This window comes from Accipiter gentilis, chromosome Z (genome assembly GCF_929443795.1).
Source record: "Accipiter gentilis chromosome Z, bAccGen1.1, whole genome shotgun sequence".
In the NCBI taxonomy this organism is placed as follows: Eukaryota; Metazoa; Chordata; class Aves; order Accipitriformes; family Accipitridae; genus Astur; species Astur gentilis.
This window is the reverse complement of record NC_064919.1, coordinates 70966424-70988093: the sequence shown is the minus strand read 5'-3', so window position 1 is coordinate 70988093 and position 21670 is coordinate 70966424. Positions and strand designations below refer to the sequence as shown.

Below are 21670 nucleotides of genomic sequence, written 5' to 3'. Positions count from 1 at the left end.
ACCACGCATAATTTGACTCTCCACTTTACGGATTCTTCATGGTTAAATTTATTGAAATTATTTGTAAGTACAATATTATCAATTCACACTACTCATAACCACTCTCCTTGTTATTTCATATACATCAAACATACAGAGGCTATTGTGTTTTCTGTATACATCTTACTGCTCAAGCAAAACAATAAAACAGTTGAGTGAGCACAGAGTATAAAATCAGAATGTAAAATAAGGCAAGCATGATAAAAGCATTAGGCTTAGTAGTCTTTCACTAGAAAAATATATTTTGCTGTCAAGTTTCCTCTGAAACTTTTAACAAACATATTCCAAAAGAGGAAAATGAACTTAACTACAGTAATCAAATTCCTTCTTTCAAGGCACTGTTACATAACTTTTAATGTGAATTTGGAAATAATTCAGGAAGTCAGTTGATAGAAATATTGCACTAGTAATGAAAAAGAACAAAAATCTTTCTTTAGTTAAATAAAAGGCTGAATGGAAAAACAAATCAGATGAAGTTTCTGTAGAGAAGAAAACCAGTCATTTTGACTAAGATGGAACAAACATTACAAGTTTGAAGTCTCATAAAACCACAAAAACCACAAAAATGAACTCAGTTATCAACAGTAAATTCAAACTACTCAGTTTCAATAACAATTTGTAAAGTTTTGAACTTTCTGAAAAAAAAAATGTTTAATGCATTATATAGGCATGTTCTGGCATAAGAAAGTAACAAGACTGCAAAACTATTTAAAACCAGTGGAGAAAAATTTTCCAAGGGTGTAATTTCCCATTCTCTTAATGAAACATATCACTTGGCTTTGTGTTTTCACCTGTGCAAGTACTTAGCAATGGCAGATTGGTTTCAGTCACTGTACAGAACTTCCCACACAAACACTGAATAGCACAGCTAAAAAAAGTTTTCTCCTACAGATTTGCACAACCTTCCCTGTACACATCTAATTGCAAGTCATCTTAGCTCCTGCTGTCTGTCCCTCAGGACCCCTACGGGATACTTCCCATGAGGTCCTTCCCATGTCCCTACAACCACTCTGAACTGGTTTCTTCCTCACTCCTTGTCCCTTATTATTTTTGGAACGCTCCCAGCTAGAACTGCAACATGATGTGGATAATTGTGGTCAGCCTGCATGTGCTGGGTAGCACAACACTTAGGGAACCACTCAAATGAAAAACTTCCCCTACAGTGAGGACGCCAGTCAGTTTCTCCTTTTTATTGCTCAGCAGTCAGTGTTGAAAAGTTTTGAGGGTGAATTTAAAGCCAGAATAAAACATTATTTTCTTTGGCTGAAAAACAGTTAGAGGCACATGGATGCTGCTTTCAGTGTTACCATCAATACTGATGGGTTTCTCCTCTCTTCCTCAGGATTGTGCATGTCAAATGACCTGTAGCTAATCACTTAATTATCTTGGCCCACTATGGGGTAATACTTTCCATCCTACGGAAATATTCATACAGCTCTACCTGAGCTCACAGCTTGGAAACTCTACTAATATTTGTCAATCTTCACTAGGAATCTAGTCTCACAGCTGCTTGTAGCTACTTTGGACCTACAGAAAGGAGGAAATTGCAGTGACCAGTTTGAAGCATTAGGAAACAACCCTTCAGGATTCTTTTGCAGACTTCAATCTTTTCCTCTAAGAAATGATAAGGCTTTTGTTGGTATAGAAACAAGTAACATACCACCTCTTAAAAGAAAAGGATTTGATCTTGGAAGACAAGATCCGCCAAACAAATGTAATGGTTAGACTCAACCTACACATGTAAGTCAATTATTACAGATCAATGTTTGTTATTAAAACTAATTTTTGGATCCTTACACTTAGCTCTAACTGCTGTTTGAAGGAATTATCTTCAGAATTGTTTTGGCTCTCATTTGGTATCTCTTGGCTTGAATGAGGTAAAAATCATTGCCTACACTTTTGGTTTAAGGTTGCCAAAATTTTGTTTTATTGAAGACTATGCTTGCATAACAAACAGATAGACAGTGCAACTGCAGTAGGAATGTTTTGAACATATACAACTTGATATTTCTCATAAAATATACATTTCTAGATTTTCAGGGCTTCCTATGTGGTATCTGGACTAAAAAAAGTAGGGCTTATGCCTTTTAAGTTATTACTGTTAATTATGCCAATTATTTAATATCTATCATTTAATATTATTTATTATCCCCCTCTGTAGGGGAACCCAAGAAGGTTTGAACTTAGGCAGACATATGAGGAATAAAACTGCTTACCAAGATGAAATGACTACTTGCCAACCTAAAATAAAACACAAATCCCTCCAGATGTGACAAGCAGAATGTGCTAGAGGCAGGTGAACACAAAGCTATAGTTACAGCAGCCAGTTTTACCAAACTCTAATATAGTCCTGATAGGAGGAACACATCACAGATCTAAAATCCATTCTCCAGTTCCTGTCTGCCTTCAGTGCAGACAACACCTTTTGTTTGCCAACACCAAAAAAGCATCTATTCATGTAACTTGCCTATGTTGGCTCAGACTTCATACCACAATGTCAAGATCAGATAGCAACTGAAGATAGAAATAAGTTGTTAACATTTCTGATTAAAAGGTGGGATTTTTTCCAAATACTACCTAGCCTCATTTTTGTTGCAAAAGATATTAGTTCTGCTTTATTTAGAATCTAACTCTTAGATCTGTAAGTAAGCTTACTTATTTTACTACTGAATTTCCTACAAAAATCTATTTTCTACAAAAAATAAAATTATATGTTTCAAACAAAATACAGAAGTAAATCCTTTTAAACCACAAACATTTACTTGCTACAACAAAAATGCCGTTATATCAATGATAAATTCATATAAAAACCTGTAAATGCATTCTGGTTTTTACAGTGCATAGAAACTCCAAGGCAAAATATAATAAACACAGTATTCTAACAAGGGAAATCTTTATCAGTGTTCAGCCCTTAGAGTTAATCACTTAATGCTTATATTTCCCATTTTTTATTTGGACTTTTAACTTGTAGCTGTTAAAGCTGGAAAATAAACTATGAAAACCAAAAAAGCATAGATGAGACTGGATTTTGTCCCCATCTCCAACAGAACAGCCAATGCTAGGCTTTCTGACATTTTCAAACCCTTAAGAACAGTAAAATAAAAAGGAAGGTAATTAAATCTATTTTATGCTTTATTTTTCTGTATTCCTTCATGTTCAAAGAGAAATGACCAGTTGAGGATATTCTATTTAGATATGTTTTCCTTTCACTTCCCTAAGGAGTTTGCATATGCTGCCTTTTTCCTTACATTTTTGTTAAAGGAAGAAATTCTTCTGAAGACTTTAATTTTCCCTTTCTTAAAATGGAAGTTTTTCTTATTTTTCTTTTGGATTAGCAAAGGCAACCAATGCAATCTATTTTTCTATTAGCTGCACATTTTTCAATTTCTGAATGCCTAACGTACCAACTGGTATATTTAAAGTTATGGCAACTAGCTCTTCTAAAGCAATATCATAAATCTTAACAGCAGCGTCACACAATTTTATGTATAAAAGAACCAGTGGTATTCATGTTGCTTTACCGTATTACCCTGAAAATTTTAGCTGCTCAAGACTGTCTCTGTGCTCTGAGAGGAGTTTAAGGAAAAGTACAGTATGCTGCAAGAAGTAAAAGTACCAACTAGACAGGATGTATGATAAGAACCATAGAGGTATATTTGTGAAATTTCTGTGCTCTGCATAAATTACAAAAGTGGTTTTGCAGCTATCAGATCCTGTAGTAATTTCTGCAAGTGTAAGGAATTATTTCAGTTATATTCTGATATGGTACTCTATCCCCTTTCCTTCCTTCATCTACACCAAAATACCACTGAAATATCCAATCTGTACAGTATTTAAATATTTAGCCTATTCAGAATTACAGTATAGTACCACAGACATACAGCAGAACATCTTAAAAAAATTCATATCTTAAATATTCAGAACGTACCTATATTGCTTTCTCATTTAAATGAAGCTAAGAAAAGTTAGAATGAAGACATTTTACTGTTCAGAGCAAATTGCAAAACTGTTATGTTTCATTTAAATCATGACAAAGATTTCCCTTTGACCATTTCTTTGGTAAAAATAGCTGTGTCACAATTGTTTCACCTGCTAGTAAAAGGCATTTTCTTTGGTGGAAATACTTTTTTGATCTTGCGAGTCCAGCTTTGTAACACTTAGGTAATAGGCCCATTCTATATTACCTGTTCATTCTGTGAATGCAAGATTAGTTCCAATTTAGGACAATATCAAACAGGTCAGTCATAAACCAACAGGAAGTCTGGTCATGTAAAAACTGCCTTTTAGTAGTAAAGTGACAATGTTAGACAGCAAAGGTCTAAATGCAGTACATCAGAATACATTATGATCTGTATAAAATGAGCAGTTTCACAGCTATTTTAAAAGCATCCTATTTCTCATATGTGTAGAGGAGTTTACTTAGAAGCATAGTGGATGTTTAAAATGCATAGTCACACACATCTTCTGTAGCTTTGTGATGACTTCCACTTCTGTTGGCTTAAATCTGCTGAATTAAAAATTATAAACACATTTCCTTATAACATGAATTCTATTATTTTGCTGCCAAATAGTTTCCCATATTTCTTTGAAAATAAACTTCACTCTAGTTTGTATTTTGCCATTTTTTTGAATAGTTCAATTTGCAAATCTGAATCCCCAGTAATTCACTGAGTGTTATGGGCCAAAAGGACTTTACAAGAATGGTACCTTAGATCCAATATAGGATAAATCCTTGGGAACCTAAGTCACAGCAATCAACAAGTACAATACCATGCAGGAAACAGGAGAAAATATATTCTTGGAGAGTACTTGTTCTTGATTGTTTTCTGATTTGTTACTTTCTTTATATGAACTTTACCTGACACTTCTCTTTCTGTCCTTTAAAACAAGGGGTATAGAAACAATCTTCCTTCAGGTAGATGGCTTGTGATAAGGAAAAACAGTACCAGCAGTAACATAAATGCAAAGTCACTCACACCTCTGATCTTGAGATGAGAGATTGGGGTGCCAGGTGCAGAGAGGGAATAACAAGGGGAAATAGCTAGAGCATGTAGGATTGGTCCTCAACTGACAGACCATCCTCTGACAAGCATTTCCAGCTGGCATCAGTAGTAGCAGCCTGTAATTAGACTGCAAAGAGGGCAGAGAATCAGGGAAGTTCATTATATAGCTTCCACAGGGCTACATATCCTCTGCTTGTTTCTTCTACCATTAATCACTTTGGTCACCATCTATTAAGCTCTGCCTTCTTTCCTAGACTCCTATAATCCTTTGTTTCATATCTCTGGTGCTGTCACATTCCACGCTTGCTATTACACTCGCATTCCTTCTCCATAAGCTCACTTGACACCCACAATACAGCCCGAAAGAGTAGGATTTTGGATATATCAGCAATTCTTATGCATCTCAGCACCTACCCTGGCATTCACAGAAATGTTACATAATCAGGAGCCAAGTTATTAAGCAGGTTAATCTGTGTCCTATTTTAAGGACTGCATGGGTGAACAGAACCATTAAACCACAATGACGACAGCATTGAATTAAAACATTTTGGACTCACTGTCTTGCTGATATTACATCATGAATGACTATATATTGATTTATCTAACAATTGTTCTATTACTATGTTGTTCCCACATAAGGAAAAAAGACTGGGATGGCACAGTGGATTTCTTCATCCTTGCATTAGGCTGCCCAAGAGAAAAGTAAACTCTGCTCTGTTTCGTCTCTTACTTACCTTTTTTGGAACCAGATTAAATTTTTCTGTTCCTAGCACTACTGTTTTCCAGACCATTGCTTTCTTCTGATTTTCTATAAGAAAGAGAGGTTAAATTATAAAACTCAACTTTTAAGTATAGGATGAGCACAGTCACTCCAGTCCCCCAATTCAATCACATAGTATATCTACAATGTATTTGATTTTATCTCTTTTAGCATATGAAGTTGTAAGAAAAAAGAAGATTAAAAAAACGTAAGCAACCAACATACTGACTCTTGAGGTCTTTCAGCCAAGTAGTAAAGGCTCAACTCAACCCCCCCTCAAAAATCCCACAAAGTTCTGGGCAGAAGTTATAACAGTGATAGTATTCCCAGAAATGATTGCTGTGCTGTCATTTCATTGTGTATAGAATTTCTATACAAAGTGAATGCTCAAATAACATACAAGCAATATACAGGTCAACATCCTCAGAACATGGGCTGAAACAGTCGTATGATTGCTCCTTCTGGAGTACCTACAACTAGCTATATGGTGTTGGTCACAGTCAAGACTAGAATTAACAATTCTCTTGCTAAAAAAAAAATCTGTTTCTGAATCACTAGCCTCCCACCTAATACATTGTTGGATGTGACATTTTAATTATAGCCTCAGCCCAGTTCAGCTGTATATTAGTCATCACTTGACATAACAGACCAGAAAAGTTCCTTTGGAGCCATCTTCTGTGGTACACAAATCTATCTTCTGAACAGCCAGTAGTTGAAATAATGTTCGCTTATTAAAATATGCAAGAAGTACATGGTTTAATACATTTTCCTCATACATGATTATCTAAGCTAGAACTCTAAAGTAAAGATCAAGCAGCTAATCAAAACCACATCCCACATCTCACCAAGCATGAAAACATTATTGTAGTGCACTGTACTGTGTTACAATCCTATTGTAATACAGTTTCAGCATGTTTATAAGCAGCAGGGCTGTGCGACAAGGGCAATTATTCAATTTTCAACCCAAGACATATCCCCAAACACTCAGCAGTATAATAGCATCCTATATTCCCAAGACATATCCCCACTTTATAGTGTAATTGAATTACAGCTTTAAAGCTGTTTAGATAAGGGGAAAAGCACTAAAATCTATTTTCAGCTAGCCCTGGAAAAAGGAATGGGAAAGTGAATACAACACAGGGAAACAAAGAAGGTCACTGCAGCAAGAAATTCAAAAAGGGAAAAACAGTGCTACTCAGACAGACAAAAAAGGGGAGATAAACATAGGAGGAGAGAAGGGACTGAGAGGAAGAAAACTGGAGTAGACTGGACACCTAAAAAGAGGAACTGCTAGGCTGCATCTTAAAAATAAAAGTTAACAGGCCAAATTAATTGACTGGGCCTCAAAGGATGGGCAGAGGGAGAGAAGCAGAGCTTATTTTAGCAAGCAAGCCTTTAGAAATGCATCATCCTAAGGAGAAGGGAGCCAGCTTGGGAGCACCAACCCTCAAGCAGAAAAGCAGCAACAGAAGTGCCTACACCTGCTCCTTTGGCTCCAGTAGTGCAGCTGTTCCCATGCCCAGGGAGCCCAAGCCATCAGTGCGGTGAGAGTCCCCCCCAGAGAGGTTGGAGTTACCACCAAAACAGCCAACACCACCATCTCCCAACACCACAACAACTAGAGGCTAACCTAGGTCAGTTAGGGCTTTGACCACATGCAAATTAGAGAAATGTATGTTGACCTGGACAAATAAAATACGTACGAGAAAAAAACAAAAAACTTTGAAAGCCTCTTTCGTAAAATTTCTACCTGAAAGTTATTTTCCTCATAGTTACTGCCTTTTACAATCAGTTTATAATGAGGACACATGGTACTCTCACAAAAAGGTGAAATATCTTCCAAACACCAGAATTAAGCACCAGGTAGAAAACAGCATTTTGCACACTCTGGAACTAGGAAGTCTTAAGGAAAGGAATAAACTGTACTTTCACATTCATCATTAAACCTTAGCAGTTGAGTCAACAACAGGGTATAGTTTTATATAACACACTAATATGCAAATATTTTAACTATAGTATACATATTGTTTACTTACAGTTGCTCAACTTGGTCAAATTCTTTTTCATCTTCTGCATAACAGAAAAAGCATTACATAAGGTCTCAATTTAACGAAAGCTAGAAAAACTCTGTTTAATTCTATTATTCACTCCATGTCTAAGCAAAACAAAACCCTTATTTTTTCATTTTATTAGTTTTCTTAATTTAAATTACAAATTTATCTTGTTCCTCTATTCAATGGATTACCTGAAAATTTGTCAAAAACCTTACTTTGATCAAGTTTTATGAATCTGATTTTAATACATATATTATACAATATATACATATATGTATAAAATACAGAAATATATGCATATAATACATAAACATATTTTTTTATATATACCATTTCTCTTTCATCTTGCACATCTAGTTCGGCTCACCTATGTGTGCCTTAGGTTCAGCAACCAACACTAGCGCGTTCTGTTTTAATGCACTTTTCCTTGTTATTCAATTCTTGACAGAAGTTTTTCCCATCAAGACTACTAGCAGTTGCTTCTATTCCTAAGCATTCCCCCCAAAAGTATAGCCTCTAAAGTCCTTTGTCTGGTAAGGAAAAAAATAAGGACTATATTAAACAATTCATGGCAAAGTATTGCTGACTGAAAGCACTTTGTCCCTAAATTCAGACTCATGGAACAGATTTTTAAAAAATCTAAAATAATGCAGTGTTCTAGAAGAAAGTATTTTATCAGAAAAAATACAGATGTGAAAAATCACACTAAACTTCATATATGAAGTGCTATGGGTCACACCTTTCTACCTTGGCTGCAATTTCAGTGGAAAGGTAGAAAAGACTAAAGACTTACCTGCACATTTCTCTTTCTTTTTCGAATACATCTCATAAAGGAAAACAATAGTTACTAAAATAACAACTTCAGCCACAATTGCTAAAAATGGTTTGAGAGGCACCATGAGGGATAGGACTTTAAGCTTCAGGTTTCCTTTACTTCTCCCTAATTCAAAAGCAGCTTCACACCAATATACACCATCATCTTCCTTGGTGAGCTTCAGTATCTTCAGATGGGTTACATTGGCAGATACGCTGTTAATTAAATACTTGTCTGCCAGTAAAGAGTCATTAATGGCAATCTAAAAACAAAAAAAAAACAACAAATCTCATTAACACAATGAGAAAGCGTTTAAATCATATTTATATTGTCAACAGATAGTTCTATATAGAGAGATGTAAAATGAGTTAAGAACAAGTGGCATCTGTGAAGCATGTTTAGTCCATCTCCAAGGGAAGGATTTATTTTAGCTGGCCAACCTGGTTCCCTTTACATTCAAGGGAGGAAAACACACACTTGCAGTGAACAAGTTGTCTGACCTGTTTTAGTCCAAGATCAGATGAAAGGTACTCTTGACTCTATTGACTCTCCACTGACAAAGACCGCATCAAGTGTCAGGATCTAACATCCAGGTTCACAACAGCACAAAGCATACACTTTCAAGGCAGCTGAACTGGGAATGCTGCTTCACTGGGAACTACGTTGATAGTCTTAGTGCTACTCTTCAGCAGTACAGATACTCTCCAGCAGTGTAGAGGAGACAGATCTATGTACCTCCTCTCAGCTGACAGTGCTTCCCCCAGAAAAGGGCTAGAACAAAGTGTCTATGCTTCCAAGGCTAAGGGGGAACCTGAAACGTGGGTATGCGAAAGAGGGAAATTGCTGAGCAAGATTTTTTCCTCACAGACTTTAGGGCAAGAGCTGAAGTAAGAAGACATTTCAGCTCCTTCAAAATCAAGTGGCACAGCAGTCTCTACCACAGGATGACCTCCTTCAGGTCCAGTGCCCCAGAGAGGTCATACCAGCTGGGAAATACAGAATTACTTGTATCTGGAGGGCAAGGAAGAGAAGGGACATGCTCCTTTTCTCCCTCAAGGCTCCAAGACCTTATATGCCTCTAACAGTGTCCTACTACAGTAGGATTTTTTTGGTATCAAGTAGTAAGATTTGAGCAGCATAACCATCATTAATATAGTAAAAACAAGTATCTCAAGAGTAAAACAAATCAGGGGAGTCTTATCTGGGTTGTAAGAGTATGGCAGGGACTTTTTGGGAAAGATACATCATACAAACCAGAACAAAAAAAATACATCCCTGTAATAATGAATACTTCTAAATGTAACAGATTTTTTCCATGTACAGAGAATTACATTAACTTTAATGGAAAAAAAATTTGTAGAGCCTACAGTGAAAAGTCATTATACTTTACAAATGGTCTGTACTTGTTTTTTGCTTTGCCAACAGATGGAAATCTTACCTGTTCACTTCCATTGATCTTATACCAGGTCCAAGCAATGGGGGTATAGCCAAAACTTTTACAAATCATTACAGCTGAATCTCCTTCATAACTGACTATGGGTTTTTCTTTTCCTTCAATTTTTGGTACTAAGAACAAGTAGGAAAAAGTTCATCAAGTGAGAACTACAGGTTTTAATTACAATATTACAAAAAAGATAAAATATATTTAGATACATATTTATAGCAGTCCATTCACTTCCTTTTCCCTTATAAAACATGGATGATTCTATCATTCATGACATGACCTAAATGAAGAGTCACGTCAGGCTGGTATTCCATATACAGAATTCGTGCAGAGACTACAGGAATTCTGTTCTCAGTTGCTGTATGACCTTAGAAGTTCCCAATTAATACTGAAAACAAAGTGATAATCAGACTGACTTCTACCCTTGCCCATTTCCTCTTTCCCTCCCTTGACAGCTGTGAGCTACATGCTTCAGTTCTAGTACACTAGAAACAAAGGTACTAATTTTTCTGTAATTTCACTTAATCTACAAAAAATGATAAAAGTCTATTGCAGCCATAATGCTGCCATATATTGGTATCTTGCAAGCTGTGCATGCAGAGAACATTTTTTGTAATTAAGACAAAACTGCAGATTGAGAGACCTTTGTAGTTACAAACATTTTCTGAGCTGAAGTAATGACTTTTGGGTGCATGCCAGTAAAAAGAACTTTTGGTCCAATCTTGCTAAGGACAGAATATGGCCACCAGAAAAAAGACATCAATTTATAATTTTAGAGTTACTTGTCCCAGCCATTATAACTGCAGATGCTCCACAGTCTTCCAAGAGCAAAAGCCCAAAAAAAGGCTGTTGAATATATTGAGACACTCCACAGATAGTTAGACCTGTGCAAACATATCATGCCAGAGTATGTATTTCAGCTTCCCCCTTCTTTCCCTCTTTATCAGGATGTTTAGCAGCATGTTTTCCTCACATCCATTTATTTTAAATTTTACTTCAACTTTCATTGCTCCATCTTGTAAGTACAGATCCAGTACATCTTTTAAATTATATTGGTCACACTAGACTAAACAGGCCAAGAATTTGCTTTCAGCAGTTATGATGGAACAATTTGGTATAAACTAAGATTGTTCACGTTCCCTCCCTTTCTTGACTGTCTGAGCACAAATTAATTTTTCTGAAAAGTTCACTTCTCATGTGTATTCAAACTTAAAAATTTCCATTCCAGAAATATATATGAAACCAATTTGTTAACAAGAACACTGCTTACAACCTCAGAATTTGCTGCACTATTCATCAATCCAGCCTCACTACTAGTGAAGTCTTCTCACCCCATATGTATTTGTTTTAATCATTAAACACTATCCTTCTAAAGAGTAGTCCTTCACTGCTGTCAGTAAAAGGGACAAGTTTACTAATAATTGCTACCACCTCCTTTGCAATTTACAGAAGAGAAAAAACAAAAGCAGGCTGGGAAAAAAAACAATGGAACATGTGAAAACAAATAAAAACCCCTTATATCCAGCACAACAGGTTTATGTGGTAGTCCAAAGGATTTAGCTACGCTGATCAGTGGCAAAGCACAGCTATAGACATACCAGCAACACATGTGAACACGTTAGCCATGATTAAGGACATGAATGTTCTGGTATCTGGCTCTGTAACAGAGTGGTTAATCCTTGAATGCATGCAGTGAAATATGCTGTGCGCCAGGTATTTTTGCAAGTAGATCACCCAGAATTTGGCGACAAAACACTGCTGCTGCACAGAAAATCAAGCTGTTGAAGAGATGGACAGGTGATCACACCGGCATTTATACCAGTCAGATTTCCACACTGGTTTAAAGACCAGAGTTATTTCATAGTGCATGTACCTGGACAGCTGCTTAAGGATCCCTGAACAAAGGGGAAACAAATTAATTTATTCTACCCTTTAATATAGCTATTACAACACCATTATCACACCATTTTAAAATATCCATAAATGATCTCCATGTTTAATTTGAACTTCCTTGAAGTTCAAATTTGAAGCATCTCAATGTTTCCTGCAGACCTGGGTAAGAGCTTAACTCCTCAAAATCTGCAGGGTTATGCAAGCCAGGATGGGGGAGAAGGGGAAGAGAGGTAACACATCCAACAATGCCTAACTGCCTAGCAGAAAAGCTACTGCAGTTACAGTGGTGATGACTTTAGCCACTGAGTCTATACCAACATATTACTCATCTTTCAAGTTTGAGAATTGTACTCTCTGCATTATTGACTGGAAGATTCAAGGACTTCTCTTTCCCATTTCCTTCACTCTTGCATTAATCTTAAAAAGTGTCAAGCCAATACTTTTTATGGCATCAGAAGTGGCAGCATTCAACCGTTATGAAGCAATTCTCACATCTTCTTGTAATAAATCAACCAGTCCTATGCACTGTTCTGGAAAAGATGACTTCCCTGTTGAGTCATTCCTGCCCTTACTGAAACAGTTGTTGTATACTTTCAAAAGAATAAGGTCTCCTTTGACTTTTTTTTTTAATCTAAACAGACTTGGGTAGCCATTCAACTAAACCTTACCCACATATTGTCAAGAAAAATATATTATCATTTTTAGAGATTAAAAGGTCTGAATAAACTACAATTTTGTCTTTCTTCAACATTGCAAGCTAGTCTCCCCTGACTGAAGGTTTGAAAGCAGATATCAACATTGCTATTCAAGATTTGAACATACATGAATGTGTTTCCTCAAGTCAAATGACCAGATATCCTACTGAACAAAGGCAGCTTGCAGAACTGAGAATTACAGAGCCCTGCTGGTTAGTTCAGCTGTGGCTAGGGTAAGTTATCTGAAGAGTTAAGGTTTTTAGGAGCTTGTGTTCAGGGAGAATCTTATATATCACAGTCTGTGGAGCTTTCACAGATTAAATGCCTGCCTTGTTCTTTGCAAAGTTTGGATGGTGGGAAAAGAGAAGAGAATAGCTCCCATTAGAGATCAAGGCTGTCAGCAGCTTGTATTTGTTTCATTTCCACATCTTCCATTCAACTGGATTTTGCCTACTACTGTCAGGAGCAACATTATTGGAGAAGAGAATACAAGACAGAAGAAAGGGCACTCATACTGCCCAATGAAGCACACTGACTTTAAATATAAGTGCTGTTCTTATATTATATAGAATGACAGATGCACTAAAACAATAATTTGGTGTTTCAGAAATACAACTGAATTTGCCCAAACCCCTGCCTCCATTCTGCCAACCATTGCTCCTCTTGTAACACTAAATCTCAGGCCAAACTTTCAAGTCATTGGCTTTGCTTTTTGAAGAATTTACCTGAGGCACCATCCTTTCCTCCCACCCCCCAGTAAGTGTTGAGTATTCACTCCTGCTATAGGGATGGAGAGGGAATGGGAAATCAGTTACTCATTTAGGAAAAAAGTAGGCTTATATGCTCTTTTGGTTGTTAGCAAATTTTGTTAAAAAGGCTTTTAGGATTTACTTCAAAATTCTTCTTCCCTCCAAGCTACAGAAATGCCTTTGATAGCGATCCTCACTTAGCTTGACAACATTAGTCACAGCTTACCAAATTAATTTACTATTTCCATACTATCCAGAAACCATATTAATACAGGATTTCAATGCTCAAGTGAAGCAATATTTAAAATAAATCAAAATTAAGCACAATTACCTTGTAAATAAAATATAGCACTGATTTCTTCTTCACCTTTCAGAATACAGCTGTAACTTCCCAGCTTACTGCTATCCAAGATCTTCAATCTTAAAAAAAAAGTAATCAATTTGCTTTTTTGCTTGTATTTTCTTTTGTCCTACAACTATCAGTGACTGCTAATTAACATTCTAAATAAACCACCAGAGATTAGTAGTGGAGCAAGGAACATACATCGCTGAAACACTAAGATTCAGATTTAGTGCAATGTAGAAACAGCGTGACATTTTTAAGAAAACAAAAGAGCACAAGCACACCTCGGAACATAAATACCATTTTCACCCTTGTTACTCACAGAAGGCCAAACATCTTTAAGCAGTATGATCTACAGGTTACCAAATTAGACATGGGTTCACCATATGAACTACATAAAATACCCACGCAGGACTGCAGAAGAGATTTTTTAAATGGTTTGTTCTTTCTAAAGCCAGTTACTCAATAACTAGCATAGCTTCAACACTGAACAGTTTTAAAGAGCTGCCATCTAATGAAGTCCAACATCATCTCTGCCGGCAAACTACACATTTCACAGGTGCTTTGAAAAAGATTTACATGGTTGTGTTTGCCTATCTGGAATAGCAGAAAAGTGACAGAACATTATCATCACATTTTCTATCATAGAAATCTTATACAAATACTATTGATGTTAAGAAACCAAAGCTATACAGAATCAGCTGGAGACTACATGGTTAAAATTAGCCCATTTACAGATTTTTAAAGTCCAACAGTAAATTGTATCAACTGAAGAAAATTTTGTACAGTATTTCTTGAGTCTCTGTAGAGGTTTGAAAAAGTTAAGGAAACCTTTAAGAGAATACAACACATCTTTACTGTAAAGCTAATTTCTTCTCTTTTGCTTATTATGAAGGAAAAAAAACTGGCCATTGATGCCTTTCAGACCTGCAAAGCAGCACTAAGGTGGAAAAGAGCGTGGAAAGTAGGAGAGTAGAGAAAAATGGCGGTATTTTAGCAATCTCAGACTGGGATTACTACTTCACATACTGAACAGAATTACTGGACCTCGAAGAACTGTGTCCTTATTCTATATTCCTGTCTTGAAGGAACCTTGTTTTACCAGCACTAGAGGAAGAACAGGAGCTCTTCCTCCAGTCTTGAGGTAACAGCAACCTTTCTCCTTTCCTGCACCTTCAATATGTTGATTATGGGCATATATTGATCAGCACATTTGGCTCTTTTCTAATATATACATGACTAGTATTGGGCAGCATATATGCATGTGATAACTCATTAGAGCCTGCAAGTCAAACTGTAAAGAGTGCCACTTACTGGATGCTCCAGCTGTTTTCAGTTTTATCAATGTGTCTGATTGTTTCATTTCCCCTCTTCCAAGTCACTTGAAGACTTTTCAAATGAGAATATTTATTGTCCAATCTGCATGAAAGTTCAATTATCGTTGCACTGTCCAAAGTGATATTTTTTTCCATGGAAGTACCAGAAACACCTAAAAATTTAAGAAATTATTTATGAAAAACATATTTCTTCATTCTGAGGGAAGAAGAGATTCAAAGATTGTGTTTTACATATGCTGGATTACAAGCAGATAACACTGTGCTGCTGTTATACTTTCCAGGGTAAAAAAAACCCCTGCAAAATCAGACGGTATTTGACAGTAATTTTCTTAAGCCATTAACTGAGGTATGATACACATCCATTACAAAAATGACACAGTCATTCCATTCTGTAGGTAAACTTCCTAGAGAGCTCCAGTATAGAAACATAAGATACTCATTTCACTGAAAGCAAGACAGACTTAGGCTTCTACATAATTTAACCCAAACCAAAATATATTAACTACTTAGCTCTCACCAGAGGGAACAATGACAGCTCTCAGTCTAAACTTCCTTTATGACTTCACATTTGGTATTAAAAGAGCAGGACTTATTAAAAATATTAGTAAGTATATAAGAAGTTATATAATCAAAAGAGAGTTACACTTGTAAATATCTATGAGCATTCAGATTTTAGCCAGTTGCAGATTTTTATGATACTATGAGATCATAGTGTAATTGTTGATAAAATCCACAACCTTAACATTGTTGGATCTGGCCTTTCATGCTACAGTTACTCAGCTTGAAATTAATCTTTAAACCCATTCATGGCTGCCTTTGCCTTCCTAGGGGCAAGCCAGTAGAAATACAATGTGAAAACATTCCAATACAGTAGAAAAACCTGACACTTTTTTGCTTCTAACAAACTCCCTGAGCATAAAAGAAGCATATCTGAAAGCAGGTTTCAGCAGCAGGTACCTTTTCTGATGCATACAAATATCCTCTTATAAAAAGACATCTCTGACTTTGCACCCATCAGCACTGACATTTTATTTCATAATTGACCTTTTCTTTCACATCTTCTAGATACAAGTGTGGCTATGCCATCTGAATACTCCACAAAAATTTATTCCAGGCCTCATCTCAATCCTAGACCTACCCTGTAGTACGTGATGGTCAAAAAGTACAGCTGTGCTGCACAGCTCAAACTCCTCCTGAGAGAAAAGGAAGTTCTGAGGTACAGCTCACTGACTCAGTAATGCAAGTCATACCGAACCAGTCTGGCTGAAGTGGAAGCACCAGTTACTCCCACAGAATATTTGAACTTCACCGGGTCTTGCAGAGACATTTACAGCCTGCAGAACAGCATGCCCAGAACTCCAAGTCCCAGCCTAAATATTACAAATCTGTTGAACTGGAGATAAACTTTGAGGTGCAACACGTCAGTCTTTCATAGCAAAGCAAAGCCAGTTACTGCAATTCGTTTATTAGAGCCATTACACTCAATAAATGAGCAAAGCATAACTCACCTTATTGAGGTCACTTATGATCAAAGTACTTTTACAAATGGAATTGGTTTCAGAGTAGCAAAAGTTTTACAGTCAGATTAATTACACTGGCCAAAAATAGAACCCATACCTTTTGAGATTATTTCAAAATAAAACCACACTTTAAATGAATGGAACATGAAAACCCTATGCTGTTGAAGATTAACCAGTAGCAAGACTGATATCTGGTGCACCTCTGTACCAAGAGTACATGTGCCAGAACAAGGAATAGACCCTACCTTAAGTTTCCTGCTAGAAGAAAATACAGCATAAATGCTGTGCAATTATGTCCTTAAAATATCATACCAGTACTCTGGAAAGGAGTGCTAACTGATCTCCTCCAACTGAGAGAGATTTCAGTTAGATCAGTTTTTCCAGTTGTCCAAGAAATTAGTTATACATGATTACTTGGCAACTGAGAACTTCACACCTATTTTAAGATGATGCTTATCTTGCCTATTCTCCATACTTTAACTCCTGTAACACTGCAAAGCTGACAAAAAACCTGCTGTTTAACAAGTACCCTAGCTTACATGGTCTCTCCAGTAGGATTCACTAGTGCAAAGAAATTGTCACTTGATGATTTGGGGGAACAGATAGCTATGAGTTGTTTTTACCTGTGGTTTTAATAAAAAAAAGTAAGTATTTCATTCTCCACTGCAAAATAGTTATTAGAACACAATACTCAATAGTGCAACAAACTTACTCATCTCTTCTTTTACTAAGCTCATCACACGCTCACTATGAGCACCTTAACTTTATGAAGAAGTTGCCATTGTAGATACTTCTACAACTCATACAAAAGATTGTGTGTAATCATAGGCAATGTAACATAACTGGAAGAGAAAATAACACTCACCAGGTAGGAGTACCTCATACTCCACAAAAGTGACATTAGACACATTCTCTTTGGTTGCCTGCTTGAACTCTTGTGTGGTAAGATCTGGACCTAACAAGGCTGTGGGGGAAATAAAGTGATATGTTATATCCTATAAAGGTAATCATACAGCAGAGTGTCAATATGGTATTGCAATTGTTTTTTATAGTAATCTTAGGGGAAAAGAGGAGCTTGCCAAATGCTGACTACTGTGGAGATCCTTTCATATACCTTGTGTGTTAACAGCCAGAATTTTAAAGCAGCAGTGTTGTATGGTCACTTATAGAAATTACACCATTTTAGAAGATGGTTTCTAGATTTAATATAATGTTGTAATTGTGAATGTCAATACTCTAAAGAGGTCATAACTACCTATTTCACAGCCTGAAGATTGACCTACAGGCTAGAGGTGGGTCCTAGAACTGTATAGGACTACATCAATGTTTAAGTAGATCTTGGGAAAGTAATAAACTTTAGAACAATAAAAAAGAAGGAACAGAAGGACAGAACACCGCCATTCCCAAAGCCACTACAATTTACAGCACAGCCAGAAAGCCAAAGGTAGGCTATCTAATCTAGATGAAGCTCTAATGAATGCAGGGGCAAGAATGCCCTGTGCTCCACTGGAACATGTCAGGGTCCCTCACTGCTCCACAAAACTCCTGTTATACTGCAGGGAATACCCTTCCATACACAAAGAATAACAATAACGACCATCTGCCTCAAATATACTCCTTTCCTTCTGCAAGGGAGAACTACATTCTGACAGCCTCTGAAAAAAAGAAAAAGCAGGGTAACAGTCATAGGCAATTCCCTTCTGAGGGGGACAGAGGGCCCAATATGCAGACCTGACCCATCCCACAGGGAAGTCTGCTGCCCCCCTGGGGGCCGGGTAGAAGACATTACTAGGGAACTCCCTGGTCTGGTTCGGACCTCTGACTACAACCCACTGGTGGTTGTGTGAGTTGGCAGTGATGAGATCACAGAGAGAAGTTCAATACCAACCAAAAGGGACTTCGAGGAACTGGGATGATTAGTGGAAGGATTGGGAGCACAGCTAGTGTTTTCCTCAATCCCTTCAGTGGCAGGGAAATATACTGAAAGGAACAGAAAAACACTCCTGATTAATACATGGCTCAGAGGCTGGTGCCATTGGTGGAATTTGGGGTTTTTTGATCACTGGGAGGTTTACACAGCACCGGACTTGCTGGTGACAGATGGGAGTCCAGCTATCTCAAAGGGGGAAAAGGATTCTCTCTCATGAGTTGGTGGGGCTCAGAGAGAGGGCTTTAAACTAGGTTCGAACTGGGAAGGGGATAAAACTAGGCTCACCAGAGATGAGCCTGGAGGTGGCATGCCAATGTTGGGGGTGGAATCAATAGCCCAGCTCAAGTGCATCTATGCCAATGCACGCATAGATGGGCAGTAAACAGGAGGAGCTGGAAGCCATTGTGCAGCAGAATAGATATGACTTAGTGGCCACCACTGAAACACGGTGGGACGACTCCCATGACTGGCGTGCTGCAACAGATGGCTCTAAGCTCTTCAGAAGGGATAGGCAAGGTAGAAGAGGTGGTAGGGTGGCTCTCTATGTTAGGGAGTGTTTGGACTATACAGAGCTACACGATTGTGATGACGAGGTTGAGTGTTTATGGGTAAGAATGAGAGGGAAGGCCAACAAGGCAGCTATCATGCTGGGAGTCTGTTATAGACCGCCCGACCAGGTTGAAGAGACAGATGAATCATTCTACAAGCAGCTGGCAGTAGCGTTAGAATCTTGTGCCCTTGTTGTCGTGGGGGACTTTAACTTTCCAGACGTCTGTGGGAAATACAACACAGCAGAGAGCAAACAGTCTAGGAGGTTCCTGGAGTGTGTGGAAGATAACTTCTTGACACAGCCGGTGGGTGAGCCAACCAGGGGAGGAGCCTCGCTAGACCTACTGTTTACAAACAGGGAAGGACTGGTGGGAGATGTGGTGGTCGGAGGCTGTCTCAGGCTTAGTGACCATGAAATGATAGAATTCTCAATTCTTGGTGAGGTAAGGGAGGGGGTCAACAAAACCATCACTATGGACTTCCAGAGGGCAAACTTTGGCCTGTTCAGGACACTGGCTGACAGAGTCCCTTGGGAGACAGTCCTGAAGGGCAAAGGGGTCCAGGAAGGCTGGAAGAAGGAAGGAAGGAAGAAGGCAGACTTTAAGAAAGAAGTCTTAATGGCCCAGGACCAGGCTATTCCCATGCAGGGCAAGATGAACTGCAGAGGAAGATGACTGGCCTGGCTGAACAGGGAGCTTTTGCTGGGACTCAGAAAAAAAAAGGAGAGGTTACCATCTTTGGAAGAAAGGGCAGGCAACTCAGGAAGAATACAGGGATCTTGTTAGGTCATGCAGAGAGGAAATTAGAAAGGCAAAAGCTCAGCTAGAACTCAATCTGGCTACTACTGTAAGAGACAACAAAAATGTTTTTACAAATATGTTAGCAATAAAGAGTTAGCCAAGGAGAATATCTATCCTTTAATGGATACAGAGGGGAATATTGTCACCAAAGATGAGGAAAAGGCTGAGGTACTTAATGCCTTCTTTGCCTCAGTCTTTAATAGTGAGACCAGTTATCCTCAGGGTATTCTGCCCCCTGAGCTGGAAGGCGAGGATGGAGAACAGAATATATCCCCCATAATCAAGGAGGAAATAGTGAGTTACTACACCATCTGGACACTCACAAGTCTATGGGACCAGATGGGATCCATCCAAGAGTACCGAGGGAGCTGATGGAGGAGCTTGCCAAACCATTCTCCATCATCTATCAGCAATGCTGGTCAACAGGGGAGGTCCCGGACAGCTGGAGGCTTGCCAGTGGGATGCCCATTTACAAGAAGGGTCAGAAGGAGGATCCAGGAAACTACAGGCCTGTCAACCTGACCTCGGTAGCGGGGAAGGTTGTGGAACAGTTCATCTTGAGTGTGCTCACATGGCATGTGCAGGACAACCAGGGAATCGGGCCCAGTCAGCAGGGGTTCATGAAATGCAGGTCCTGCTTGACCAACCTGATCTTCTACGACCAGGTGACCCGCCTAGTGGATAAGGGAAAAGCTGTGGATGTTGTCGACCTGGACTTCAGCAAGGCCTTTGACACTGTCTCTCATGGCATACTCCTTGAGAAGCTGGCGGCTCATGGCCTCAAGTTGTGCCAGGGGAGGTTTAAGTTGGATATTAGAAAAAATTTCTTTACTGAAAGGGTTGACACATTGGAACAGGCTGCCCAGGGAAGTGGTTGAGTCACCATCAGGGAGGTGACAAGGCACTTTGGGACATGGTTTAGTGGGCTTGGTTGATGATTGGACTCAATGATCTTGAAGGTCTTTCCAACCTAAATGATTCTATGATTCTACATTTAAAAGGTTTAATATGGCCAGCAAAACCCCTTTTCTGTAGGACTGTGGATAGCATACTATTCAGACTACCTTTCTAAAGCTCTACAAAGCTTGATACAGCTATCAGGCAGGCAGCTCTAAGTATAAACAGTCGATTCCCACTGCTATACTTGTTCTCATGCTCTGTGCATTTCAAGAACAGAGCAAGAAAGCAAATTAATAAGCTACAGCTTAAACAACAGATGTAGCTGAGGAAGCGTCACCCTTCCACATCTACACACAGAATTGTTTCATTAGTATTGTACTATCTGCATACAAGTTCCCAGTAAACTGAAGCACACTGGGGAGATGTAAGAAATTATGCTTAAAGGAAAGGTCCTTTCAATACAGTTAAAGTAATTTTCATTTTTTCAGTTTCCACAGTCACTTTCTATACAGCTTTAAACATCAAACTGTTTGTCCTGGTAATTATCAACTAATATAAATCTTCCATAACTACTTGATCAAAAAATATCAAGGTAGAACCTTAGGGTAACCAGGATTTAACAACTGAAGTAGAAGACAACATGTGACTGCTTTTACCAGGTGTAGATCCATTATGTCCAAGTGTCAAATGATCTGAAGGGCTCCCCTGAGTTGGCCAGTTGGCAGTTTGAATAGTCGTCATGGGCTCTGAAAGGTGAGAAAACAAGCCTGTTACAAAAAAGTTAATTTCCTTTCTATTTAGTGATGAAACCAAAGAAATAGAGATTTCCTCCCCCATGGT

At 38.1% G+C, this 21670-nt stretch overlaps 1 protein-coding gene across 4 annotated transcripts in view; it reads right to left on the bottom strand.

Annotated features, from left to right (window-relative positions):
* Nucleotides 1-21670, bottom strand: part of EMB (embigin) — a 34635-nt gene that overhangs the window by 5347 nt on the left and 7618 nt on the right. For 2 of the 4 annotated variants that reach the window (XM_049794382.1, XM_049794379.1), the window contains 9 exons: nt 21487-21576; nt 17517-17615; nt 15109-15283; nt 13783-13871; nt 10109-10236; nt 8650-8932; nt 7839-7872; nt 5777-5850; nt 25-4546 (listed from right to left, as the gene is read on the bottom strand). In XM_049794382.1, coding sequence (XP_049650339.1) covers nt 5793-5850; nt 7839-7872; nt 8650-8932; nt 10109-10236; nt 13783-13871; nt 15109-15283; nt 17517-17615; nt 21487-21576 — 956 coding nt within the window. In that variant the 3' untranslated portion in view covers nt 25-4546; nt 5777-5792. Of the gene's footprint in view, nt 1-24; nt 4547-5776; nt 5851-7838; nt 7873-8649; nt 8933-10108; nt 10237-13782; nt 13872-15108; nt 15284-17516; nt 17616-21486; nt 21577-21670 lie in introns of those variants that run through there. The other 2 variants (XM_049794380.1, XM_049794381.1) reach the window with 2 other exon arrangements.